This window comes from Erythranthe guttata, chromosome 5 (genome assembly GCF_056151865.1).
Source record: "Erythranthe guttata isolate IM_541 chromosome 5, IM_541, whole genome shotgun sequence".
NCBI classification, from domain to species: Eukaryota; Viridiplantae; Streptophyta; class Magnoliopsida; order Lamiales; family Phrymaceae; genus Erythranthe; species Erythranthe guttata.
Genome location: NC_142537.1, coordinates 16,583,506 through 16,596,499, shown reverse-complemented (window position 1 = coordinate 16,596,499; position 12,994 = coordinate 16,583,506). Strand labels below are relative to the sequence as shown.

Here is a 12,994-nt window from a genome sequence, read left to right as displayed (position 1 = left end):
TTGGAAAATTTTGAAATCAAAAATCACCGGATCCGGAAGTAAAATATTAATTTAAAAGTTGGAAAATTACAAACAAAACTCGATCGAATTCGAACGTTCCAATTTCCAGCGAAAGTGCAAATATATAATACAATAGAACCTCGATAACTTAATAACCTTGCTTAAATAATAAACTCTTCTCGTCCCGACTCAACAAAAACCTACTAAATTATTAGTTCGTTAATCTAATACTTCGCTAAATTAATAAAATTTTGTTAATCTCGATCGTATTAATTTTTAAAAGTATAAATGTAATAATAATAGATATTTATGAAGAAAGTAGCATAGATTTGTTAGAGTCTCTCCCATCACAAAAAGCAACAAACCCCACCCCTAAAATCTTTTTATCATTTGTCAGACTTTTTTTTATTTTTAATTTTATTTTATTTCCATGGCTCACAATTTCCCCCCTTTTCCCCTTCCTCTCTCTTAATTCACTCTTCTCTTTCTCTCTCTACACCATCCTTCTTCACACCATTTAGGTACGCCTCTACCGAATTTCTGAAACCTTACCTTCAATTTTCGTTTATTATTTGTTTTATTTGCTCTGATTGTCAGATTTTTTGCTTTGGTATATGAATTAATTGCTGAATTTTTGCTATTTTATTTTGCCCTTTTTTGTTTCTCTGAATCGGAATATGCACAGTAGAGTTAGTGGGGCTATCTTGTTACGATGTGTATCGTTTTCAATTGGTAATCGGGAATGAACTCTGAGTCTGGGATTTCTGATTTTTGCTATCATTTTTTATTTTTATTTTTTATTATTTTCCATTATTTTGGTCATATTCTGGAATCTGATTAATTTGCTACCTAACATGCTTCAATCAATCTACAGGTAAACTCAGTTTGCAGTAAAACTGCTGTTTCCTGTTTATTTTTGTGGTTTCTAGTGCTAGTTTGATTTTTGAACATGCATTTGTTGTTTAAAGAATGAACTGTTCTCGTTACATGCTTATCGGTTGTTAATTTATTCAAATTAGAGTGAGAAAATAAGTATAACCATAGCCGTACGAGTGGCGTTTTCTGCTTGTGCAATTGACCGATGTTTCTTGCTCCTTTGTGTAACAAGATTCCACTGACCTGGCTCATTCTGCATGTGCAAACCCTTCTATATATTTGAACGAGGAAGATGAACTGGAACCAATCTCTGGACTAAATTCCGTTGAGCTTACAATGGGTTATCTGGAAAGTACTTATTGTCGGAGAGAGTGAATGAGTTGAGTTTTGGTGTTGAGTATTGTACCTAGGCACTGGATTATGGGGATTTATTGTTAGAATTGGTTCTGACGAGGATTTGGGCTTTGATGTGATGAACAAAGAGATTGTAGGAATAGCTCCTTCTCACTTCATTTTAGGAAACAAATGAGAAGTTCGATCGAAATAAGCCCGGAACCAAATTTGTAGGTTGACTTATCGAAGTTGTTAATCCCTATAATCTGAAGTTACAAATCAGAAAATTAAACTATGCAATTACACATAATCATAATAAAAAGTTGACTACACTAAACTGAGAGGGCTTTGCCTGAGTGGTATTGGGGTGGGGTGGGTTGTATTAGGTCAAGGGTTTAATTCCCTTTGGGTCGGGTTGTATGCTGTTTTTAGCAGTCGACTAAACTAATTCCTTTATCATCAGTTTTTCTAGCTTTCTAACAGTTGTAAGTACTAGCGTTGTCAATAATATTGTCTATTTTCTTGAATTTATCATCATTATTTTCATTTGCCTAAATTAAGTCTATTCTATTTATTTGTATCCTAACAATGCAAGCTTTATTTACAGCGAGAAGTAACTTATTCAATAAATGAGAATATCTAACATAGTATGGACGAAGCAATAGGCGACGAGGTGGCTGAACCTGTTAACGGCACACATATTCTAAAAAAGGATAACGAGTTCTTATTTAAATCTGGGATCCCCGACATGCTTCAATCAAATGAAATGGTTACACCTGGAACGGTCGATTATCCTGACAAGTCGAGAAATCGATTTTCAGATGTTTTGGATGTGAAAGATCTGGATAGAATTGGTTCTTCTGAACATGCAAGTGCCAGTCCTCACTGTATGGATGATGCTGGAATCATGGTTGAGGAATTGACACTGAGAAATTACGATGGGGATAAGTCGAGTATAATGGGTGCTTCTAACAACATCGAGCGGATGCAAACTAGGCGAAACCAGTGGCAGAACTTGTATCAGATAGCTGGTGGATCAGGTGCTAACAATCTTCATGGACAAACTGGGTACAAAGGAAAAGGTCAGGCAAACTCAAGTGCATGGGAGGACAGGGACAACAATTTCTTTCGTGGGTTAGTAGAGGAAAATCCGCCGACGCAAAACCATATTCATAATGCTCCGTCAGAAAATTTATTGAGCAATGACGATAAAGGTTCTTCGGGTGATATTTTGTATCCTTCTGGAGGCATCCGGACAAAAGTTCTATCAAAATCTGGGTTTTCGGAATACTTCGTTAAGAGTACATTGAAAGACAAAGGAGTATTACATAAACGCCAAGCTGGCAGAGGATCTGGCTCCGAGTCTGGGAACCAGGACCATCATCCTAAGTCTGGTTTTGGTGGTTCGCGAAATTCTGTTGCCTCATTAGGTTTGACTTCAAAGCCTGTTTCTGAACCATGCGTTGCTTTTAGTTCTAGAAGTATTAGTGATGGAATAAGTTTAAGAGAGTGGCTGGAAGGTGGCGGAAAGAAGGTAAATAAAGTCCAGAAAATGCATATATTTAAGCAGGTGCTCGATCTTGTGGATTTCTCACATTCTCATGGAGTTTGCCTTCAAGACTTGAGGCCCTCTTGCTTCAAGTTGTCGGGATCTTACCAGGTCATGTATCTAGGATCTCGTGCATCAGTCACGGAAAATGTTAAAGATCAAAATGTCCGCGTATCAAATCATAAAAGAATTGAGAAGAGACCAATGCAACAAAGCATGCTTCCCTTGGAAAACCACTCTTTGAAGAAGCAGAAATTAGGTGAAAATATGAAGTTTATGCAAAGGTGGCCCCAATTTCCATCAAGGTCTGGCATTAGATCAGCATTCCCAAACGTTTCCAACTTAGATACTGCTGAATCTCTGGATCCTAGCAATGATTTAGATGAAAGGCACAATCCTAAGCCAGATATCAAGAACCACAGCAGATTGCCTGGCCATAGTGTGCATAATTCGTCACAGACATTGCAGGGCTCTGTGAGTGTTATGTTGGAAGAGAAGTGGTATTCCAGCCCTGAGCTGTTCAACGAGAAGGGCTGCACTTCTGCATCAAATATCTACTCGTTGGGGGTTCTTCTGTTTGAGGTTTGTCATTAATTTTTATCCAAGTGATTTTCCCTTCAGTCCTGAAGTCTCAATGAATTAATGCTTAGTGAAAGCAAATGTTGGATGTGATAAGCCAAAATGTGTAATCATTATATACTTGCATGGAATTGATTGCTTTTAAGATGAGAATTTCTCAGTTTAGTGACATTATCTTCTGATCATCCAGTCTACATATAAGTGAGTTACCGTCTAGAAGAACTTAACGACTTGGCAAACAATTGACATTTTTATTCAGACAACTTCTTGATGTTTTTATTTCATCTGGGATTCCACTAACCAGTAATATATCCTTTTTCCTTCATTTTAAGTTGTAATTGCTTGACCCTTTCCTTTTTTACTTCTAAAACATATTGCAAATTAAGATTTGAAGGACTTAGAGCCTTACTTTTCCCTTTCTTTAACGAAATTGTTTCTGTAGTTGAAAATTACAATGTATTTGTTTCATTACGAGATAGATCTTGATTGGTCTGTATTGAGTAGTTACTGGGATGTAGAATAAAGTCTAGGAGAGTTGTACTAGTTGCAGGTTGGTTCTTCATTAAGACTTTGAACTGCTGTCCTACCTTTTAAGTTGTTAACGATTACATTTTTATGCTTTTATGTATGCAAAGAATAGCGTTAAATTACTCAAGTAAATCCATTCCGTCCTTGGGTAATTTACATAATCCTTGTGACTTGGCCTACTGAAATAAACCACTCTATGTCTCTAAATGACAACAAATATCCCCTTGAGGATTGTATTTGTTTTACAATACCCCATTGAGTAAGTCCGATTTGCCAAATACTAAACAAATATTAAGTGGATATATGTATTTCTCATACTTTTAGAAGTTTATTTTGGTGAATAGCACAAATCTCATTCTAGTTTCTACAATTTCACCTTGTTTTTAGCTTTTCTCGCAGTAAGATACTTAAACTGACAGTTTGTGCATTTGGTATTTTCAGTTACTTGGGTCATTTGATTCTGGAAGATCTCATGCTGCTGCAATGCTTGATTTACGCCATAGGATTCTTCCACCTAGTTTTCTTTCAGAGAATCCCAAGGAAGCTGGGTTTTGCCTTTGGTTACTTCATCCCGAACCTTCATCACGCCCAACAACCAGGTATTTTCATGGTTTTTAAATTTTTGTATAGAAAGTTTTGTCATACTAATCCCCATTTTCTTTTAGTCTGGTTAACTGATAGTAACTGGTATAGTCTAGAGGTTTGGAACTGTTAACATGGTTATGAAGTTAACAGAACAGAACAACACAGTTGACAATGTGCGCCATACACCTAGTGCATGCCTTTAAAAAGAGTTCTAATGAACTAGTAAAAAGTATGTGTTGCTAGCAATAGAAAAGTTTAATAGTAAAGGTAGAAACAGAATATTCCTCTACTTCTGAACTTGAATATTGGTACTATTGAGCTTTGGTTTTTGGTTCTGAAAAGAATGTGTAAGGAAATATAAAGTAACCAATTTTAGTTAATAAATATCTATGAAAATCGGTACTGCCAATTTTTGGGGTGTGAACAATTTGAAAACATAAAAAAGTAAACATTATACGAAAACATTGTACGTTTCATTTGTTTCTATTAGAATGAAAAGTCAAATTTGTGTTTTCTCCTAATATATTTAAATTGTTTTTGATAATCACGTGCCGAAATTGTTTTCCGGCAGTGTATTACCTTGTCACTTCATCAAATAATTTATTACTGAATTAATTTATTAGTTAAGTTATTAGATTTAATGAGAAATGAGCTGAACCAAATGTAAACCTAGATAACGTTTATTCCGTGAATACTAGCTATGGGAAAATAAGGTTGACTTGCGCATATGTAGTAATGACTGTCATAACTGAGGTGGATAAAGATATTTGTACATAAGATTTTTATATATATATATAACTTGATTTCTAAGACTTGAGTTGTAGCAATTAATGACTTTGATGATTACTGTTGAATAACAGAGACATTTTGCAATCTGAATTCATAAGTGGAATTCAAGAATTACCTGGAGGTGAAGTAAATTTGTCTAATGATGAAGAAGATGGGGAGTCAGAACTGTTGTCGTACTTTCTTTTGTCGCTAAATGAGCAAAAACAAAAGGATGCTTCCGATCTAATGAAGCAAATCCAGTGCATAGAAGCTGATATTCAAGAGATTGAGAAACGGCGACCTAAGAAATCACTGCTTCTATCTTCCTCGGCTCAGGGTTCTCTTACTGCACGTGGGAGCAGCTATATCCAAGGTGGAAATACAAGTGCAGATTCATTCTTAAAGATGTCCCCTTTAAGTGATAGAGAAACAAGGTTGAACAGTAATATCAAGCAACTTGAAAATGCTTACTTTTCCATGAGATCCAACATTCAGCTGTCAGAAAAAAAATTAGCCACTCATAGGGATGGAGAACTGTTGAAAAGTCGTGAAAACTGGGGCACGATGGAAAAGGAAGACAAGTACAGTACGGCAGATCGTTTAGGGGGATTTTTTGATGGATTGTGCAAATACGCTCGCTACAGCAAGTTTAAAGTACAAGGAATAATGCGGAGTGGAGAATTTAACAACTCGGCGAACGTGATATGCTCTCTCAGTTTTGACCGTGACGAAGACTATCTAGCTGCAGGAGGTGTGTCAAAGAAGATAAAGATTTTTGAGTTCCAATCTCTTTTCAACGACTCTGTCGACATTCATTACCCAGTTGTTGAAATGGCGAATGAATCAAAGATAAGTTGCATTTGCTGGAATAGCTATATCAGAAATTACCTCGCTTCGACCGATTATGATGGCATAGTCAAGGTCTGTATCTTTTCACTCATCTTTCTAATATTGGTTAACTGAATATATTGCAATAGGTAATTTTCATTTGTTTATAGTACTCTTTGAGTTGCTGACATATATATACTAAATGATTGCAGTTATGGGATGCATCAACTGGTCGAGGGTTTTCTCAGTTCATTGAGCACAGTCAAAGGGCTTGGTCTGTTGATTTCTCGCGTGTTGATCCTACGAAACTAGCCAGTGGCAGTGACGATCGTTTGGTGAAAATCTGGAGCATCAATGATGTAATATGCCGTTTCTGGTCAAATTATCTAGTTTATGCTTCTAGACTTATTAAAAGTTTTTCTTCTGTTATTCCCCTATTTTCTGGATTGAAGTTATTTTTCTTCTGTTCGAGTAAAAAGTGTGAGATGAAATGCAAACTGTAATTAGTCTGACTAGGATTTAAGGGGGGCATCGGTATGCATGAACCTGGTTAGGCAAGAATCAAATCATGATGAGAAATAATTGATATGATTATAACTTGATGATTCTTTTTCTAGTTACTCTTTGAATTGGTGCCGTTTTTCTTTTGTGTAACTATTGCATGGTACATACAGCTAATGTTTTATTTTGTTGGCCATTCTGTGCAGAAAAAGAGTTTATGCACGATTAAGAACAATGCAAATATCTGCAGCGTACAGTTCTCAGCTCATTCGGCTCATCTGTTGGCTTGTACCTCTGCCGATTACAAGACGTATTGCTATGATCTTCGCAACGTCTCGACACCCTGGTGCATATTGGCTGGCCACGACAAAGCTGTTAGCTATGCAAAATTCTTGGATGCAGGAACGCTCGTTTCTGCGTCTACAGACAACACGGTCAAGATTTGGGATCTAAGTAAGACGGATTCCAATTGTCTGTCAAGAGATGCTTGTGTCTTAACTCTTAGAGGGCATACTAATGAGAAGGTTAGTTGGTGACAGGTGGCAGTTATCTTTATTTATTACATATTCGTAACTTTCTTGCCTAACTCTGTGCTCCTACTCTTGCAGAACTTTGTCGGCCTATCAGTGTCTGATGGATATATAACTTGTGGTTCAGAGACAAACGAGGTGATCTTCACTTCTAACTCGCACATCTTTCATTTTGCTGGCATGAAAATTTAATTATCGATACTTTTATAATCATTTAAAAAGAAACGGAGTGAGAAAAAATGTCGTATGATGTAGTCTCAAGTTTTGCATTTTTACATATATTTGGCAGGTGTACGCGTATCACAAATCTCTGCCCATGCCAATTACTGCCCACAAATTCGGCTCGATCGATCCTGTAACCGGAAAAGATACTGAAGATGACAACGGACAATTTGTTTCAAGTGTTTGCTTCAGACGTAAATCGAACATGGTGGTCGCTGCCAATTCATCGGGGTGTATCAAACTACTCCAGCTCGTTTAGAAACACTCTTCTCTCATATGTACAGGAGTAACACGATTAGTATTTTTTTGCTGGGTTGTGGAAAAAAAGTACGTTCTTCTGAGTTTACTGCTGAAAGACGAACGAGAAGATGCAGGTGCAGATGCAGGAGCTTTATGTGATTTATCGGTTTCTACAAAAGTTGGTAAATAGCTTCCTTCTGTTAGCCCGGCCACCACCAGTTTATGCGAGTGCTGCAATTGAATTTTATTGTTCATGCAATAATGTTTTTGTGTGATTGAGGTGGCAATTTATTTTAGCAGCATTCTTTGTGTATCCAATGTGTATAACTTATGTGCAAGGTTAACATATACCCAGATTTGTGGATTAGCTGTTTGTATTTGCTCTCTTAAAATTCTTGTTCCATGTATACAAGTGGAAGAAAACCTTATAGCAATTGTTCTTTTTTTTTTCCTTTTTTGAAATTTAGTTTGTTGCTTGTCTGAACTGGACATTTATGGTGGAAATTTTGAAAAGTCCTTAGACGATTAGACCCACAAATCATCACACGCAATGATACTCGTATCTGAAACGCTAGACGTCGATTCAGTTTTACGAATATTGTTTTGACTTCGATTGTGATATTCATCTATTTGTAGTCTAACTTTGGCAAAATTCGAACAATAGAAACTGTAGTCCAAATTGAATTCGATACATTGAATTTCGTATGACAAAGTTACGCATGGATGAAATACGTTTTGAATTTTAGATAACTCAAAACATCAGAGTTGTGAGCAGTGTTCATTGATTCGTTCATATCTTTCTCATCCAACATCCAATCTTAGTGATTCAAGTTGGACTAGAAAGCTAAATCAAAGAAATACAAATTTCGTATTTTGAGTTTTGCCAAATCCAACCTAAAGAGTTGTCAAACTCACTTTTGAAGTCGAAACAATATTGTTAAAATTGAAACGACATTCATCACATCTCGATATATATTTATGCTATGTAGTAGTCCAACATAAATTAGTAATAACCATTACCCTACTGTATCTATTGATTTCTTTTGGTAATTTGTTTGGTAGCACAATCGCAGTGAATTTTGTCGTACTAAAAGCTCGATAATTATAAGTGATAACAACACAAGGAGGTTGAGAAGACAACCATACCAAATATTCCACCCCTACATAGTCTTCTTGGCTACTAGAGTTAAAAATTCAGGTTCAAATTATCAGTTTCCATATTTTGCCATTTGTAACAGAATTTCGGAAAAAGAAAAAAAGGAAAATGAGAAAATGAATTCAAATTATCAACTCATCAAGTAACTAAATGGAGGTTTTGTAAATACTACACCTGATAAAATACACGGTGTGATTCTGCATTATTGATCTTAGTGGATAATTATGGTTTAAATCGATGCAAAATCACCCGATATTTTTCATCGGATGTAGCATCTGATAGACCATAAATGGATACAGTGAACGTGCATTTATTATTAGAATTAATGGGAAGAACAAAAGTCTGGCACATCAATGTCTTCTACATCCTTTCCTTTTCATTAGGAAAAAAAATAATTAAATGCATCCTTTTTTTAAGCCACTCCTCTTGTCTTATTTCTCAAAAGACTTCATTTATTTCAATAAATCATTTTATACTTTAAAAATTATAGATATATATCTTGTAAGGTGTATTTTTGATTTTGAAAAATATAAAGAATAAGATGAAACTCTATGTAATAGATACAAGTTCAAGGCAAGATGTTGGAACGACTGTGTTGTATATATCGTGATGATTGATCGTAAATTTGAGGTGCAGAACAAGTCGCTCTCTTAAGATGAACTTACGATCATTCTCGAAATGAAACCCTTGTGATATTCCATCTAATTCAAAAAAGAAAAAAAAAATCTCCTTGTTATTAATATAATTATGTGATTAATTAGTATTAGCCTATTAGGTATATATATATGCTAATTCAAGCGCGATAATTCTTTTATTACCAGAAACGTCCCCGAAACTTTAAAATATTTATGAAAACAACCCTGAAACACTTCCGACTAGTGTCATAGCATTTCAATTTCTAAAATAATTTCCGAAACGTAAAAACCCGTGTATACAGAAGTTTTCGTGCATCATAGCTAGTCAGTAGGACGCCACTAGAATTTATGGTACAACAATTCAAGTTGTGAAAACACAAGGAAGAAAATATTCCACGTATCTCGGCCAACTTGATATGCAAGAAACCAATTAACCATGCAATAATTTCCCAAGAAAATATGTATATACATGTCAATCAATCAGTCACACAAGGAAGCTTGTAGAATATTCAGTTTGTTTTTATATAGTACAAATATATATATAATCAGATTAATTCAATATAAATACATAAATAAATAAATTAAAAAAAAAACACGTTATTCAAGAAATCTCCAGCTGTAAAACATTCTCTAAACAAATTAAAGAAGGTGGCCTATAAAAAGGGCAACTATATAGGGCTTCATTCAAATTAAACCGAAGCAAATACAAAGAGAGAGAGAGAGAGAGAGAGAGAGAGAGAGAGAGAGTATGGGCAACGTAGCAGCTTGCCCTAATAACTCTTCCATACGCGCCGCCGTCGACGGAGGTCTGAAGACAAACGGCCACCACCAGATGACGACGAAGGCGGATTTGAATGGTTGTTTTCAAATGCCACTGCACTACCCGAGGTACAACAAATCGGACTACGAGAAGATGCCCGAGTGGCGAATCGACGGTCTGCTGAAAGAATACGGGCTGCCCGTTGGAGGAGATATTCTTCACAAGAGGAAGTTTGCCATGGGAGCATTTCTTTGGCCCGACCAACTTAATTAGATCATCATTAAAATTATAATAACCTAATTATTTTCTGTCTGTGTGTGCTATAATTAAGTAGAAATAATTAAAAAAAAAATAATTCAATAGGTTTTTTTTTTTGTTTGGTGAGATTAGGGATTGATGATGCTACATCATGTATTGTGTTAATTACTTATTTTATATATTGTTCACTTATGGTGAAAAAATACTTGATTTATTTTACCCGGTGTAGCATCGATGGGATATGAGAATTTTTTGTTATATTGTTGTGTAGAAATATAGAACTTTTAATTAAAGTTGTTTTTGGGTTTATTTTCAATAGTATTTTAATTTTAGTAATATATTGTTACTATGGGTGGAAAACCAGAATGAAATTTCTGAATTCCGCCAATTTTGATGCGAAAATACCAAATTTGAAACCGTATTTTTCATTCTGATTTTCGAAGCTCTAATTTTTTATTTTTATGAATTTATTTGGAACGGAATCGGAATGGTATATAATTATTTGGAACATAATCAGAATGGTATATAAAATCGACCTAATTTTAGTTCTAAATATTTCTATGTTTTTTCATAATATATAACATAATATTATGATATATTTTGTAAATTATGAAAAATATTAATATCGATGGGTCAAATAAATATACGATTAATTGGTATCAGAAACTTTCTATGTTTCAATTTGTTATTCCACATGTATTTATATTTGATTAATTGGTATTTCAAACTTTCTATGTTTCAATTTGTTGTTCGACATGTATTTGTATTTATGACGTTTTGTCAAACTTTCTTTTAATTTTTTTCTTGGATTTTCCTGTGATAGAAAAATATTGTTAATAAAATTTAGTCTATCTGCCCCTGAAAAATAAAATTCGATCTCGAATCATTTAACTCCGTGCATTTGCTTAAATTTTCTTGTTTGCTTAAATCACATGCTTACAATTTATTAAAAATAAACATATGAATAAGAGTTTCATGCATATTCCTTGTTTCAATTAGCTACAATTTAGAATTCTCTCATTTATTAGACCAACTATTTTTTGCCTTGCAATCGAGGAAATCTTATTGATGAGACATCAATAGGAGGGACCATTTCGCAATTCAGTGATTAATAAGGGCCTTTAAATTAATTTAGAAAAAATATGAACCACTCCTTTATGAAAATTACTTCGAGACCATACGTGTTTGTACTCTTTAGCATGTGTTAACCGCAAATTTTTTGAATCTGCAAAATATATAAACGAGATAGGAAAAATAGAAAATTCGAGGCGGAGGCTCGAGAAGTGAGCTTGAGAGCTCGATATGTGTCTGTGTGAGTCTTTTTTTTTTGCGTGTAGCCAAGACCTTCCTTTATAGACACGAGCTATGATTTCGACTTGTACCATGGGCTGGTGGACTTGGATATTTGTCTTTTGATTTATTTGGGCTAAGTATGGGCCCCATTAGCTAATTCAAAAAATAATAATTTATTACTTATTTTTGGATTAAACCATTCAACACATGTGTAAAGCCCAAATATGTTGTGGACTTTGATTTGAGACCCGATTAATATTCGATCTATTCGGCCATTAATTGGTGATTTGTTTTCCGAAATTTCGGTGTCAACAGCACGCATGTACAAGCATCCAGTCTCCGATTTCCTTTGTATTTAATTTGGAGATGAAAAATCGATTCCGATTCTAAAACTAAAAAGAAAAAAGGTAAATGGAAATTCTTCGTGATATTCAAAATTTAGAATTTCATTTTTATATTTCTGGATTGCACCATGAGGGGTAACCAGTTGACATAAATTTTAAGAATGAATTTTCATTCACTATTGATTGTCTATGCGGTGGAAACATCTCAGGCTCTGAACGTAACTTATTTTCTAAAAAGTTGGAGAATTATGGAGGAGGTAACGATTGTGTGGATGACTTATGTAGGTTGTACACACTGTTTTTTTGTAATTGTCTTTTACTCTTTTATTCTCAAATCCTAGCAAGACATGTTCGAAGTTTATATTTCAGTACCTGGATCATTTGTAAAACTTGGGATCGTATGCATGGACATGGCTGCCTACGAGTGTATTCTGGAAGAAATGAGAGCGTAAGTGAATGAAGAGGTGTCGTATTTTAACAGATGCAACATTTGGTTGTTGGTATGGCTGCATGAGATGATCCCTTCTTTCGGGGCACGACATAGTAGGGGCGAGTCCACCCTTGGGCAAGGGTGGTCTCAAGCCCCCCTCAATTTATAGTTTTTACCCTATATTATACCTATATATCTATTTAGCCCATCCAACTTTTATTAATTAGCCCACCCAAAATTTAAATAAATGCAAGAACAGCCCCAATTTTTATTAATTAACCCACCCAAAATTCAAATTAATGTAAAAAAGCCCCAATTTTTAATAATTAGTCCACCCAAAATTCAAATTAATAAATTTCCTCGTATTTTCCGATGGAGCGACACCATGATCCTCGTGAAAGTGCATCAAACTCACCTAAAATTGGATGAAATCACAACGACAAATATATGAAGAGTTTCTATGCAGTCCCCGAAGAGGAGAAACTGAAAGATATATGAATATCTCTACTACCGGTAGATCTTCATCTTCGGATATTCTGGAATATGCTATCAATATGTTGTCTATGCTCTTGATATGTA

The 12,994-nt window shown here is 34.9% G+C and overlaps 2 protein-coding genes across 6 annotated transcripts; both read left to right on the top strand.

Annotated features, from left to right (window-relative positions):
- The first annotated feature begins 320 nt into the window (after positions 1–320).
- SPA2 (SPA1-related 2) lies at positions 321–7,973 on the top strand. 5 transcript variants are annotated; one of them, XM_012978828.2, is made up of 8 exons: positions 321–521; positions 1,817–3,340; positions 4,307–4,464; positions 5,311–6,139; positions 6,259–6,405; positions 6,754–7,071; positions 7,156–7,215; positions 7,367–7,973. In XM_012978828.2, exons 2-8 carry the CDS (start codon positions 1,859–1,861, stop codon positions 7,556–7,558), a joined length of 3,186 nt encoding a protein of 1,061 aa, XP_012834282.2. In that variant the 5' UTR covers positions 321–521; positions 1,817–1,858; the 3' UTR covers positions 7,559–7,973. The 5 variants fall into 5 exon arrangements, with proteins under 5 accessions (XP_012834282.2, XP_088673941.1, XP_088673943.1 ...); XM_088817815.1 differs by lacking the exon at positions 321–521 and adding an exon at positions 524–874; XM_088817817.1 differs by lacking the exon at positions 321–521 and adding an exon at positions 551–610.
- Positions 7,974–9,912: 1,939 nt separating this feature from the next.
- LOC105955091 (hypothetical protein) lies at positions 9,913–10,641 on the top strand. Its single transcript, XM_012978789.2, has one exon. The coding sequence runs from the start codon at positions 10,079–10,081 to the stop codon at positions 10,361–10,363; it is 285 nt and encodes a 94-aa protein (XP_012834243.1). The 5' UTR covers positions 9,913–10,078; the 3' UTR covers positions 10,364–10,641.
- The last annotated feature ends 2,353 nt before the right edge of the window (positions 10,642–12,994 follow it).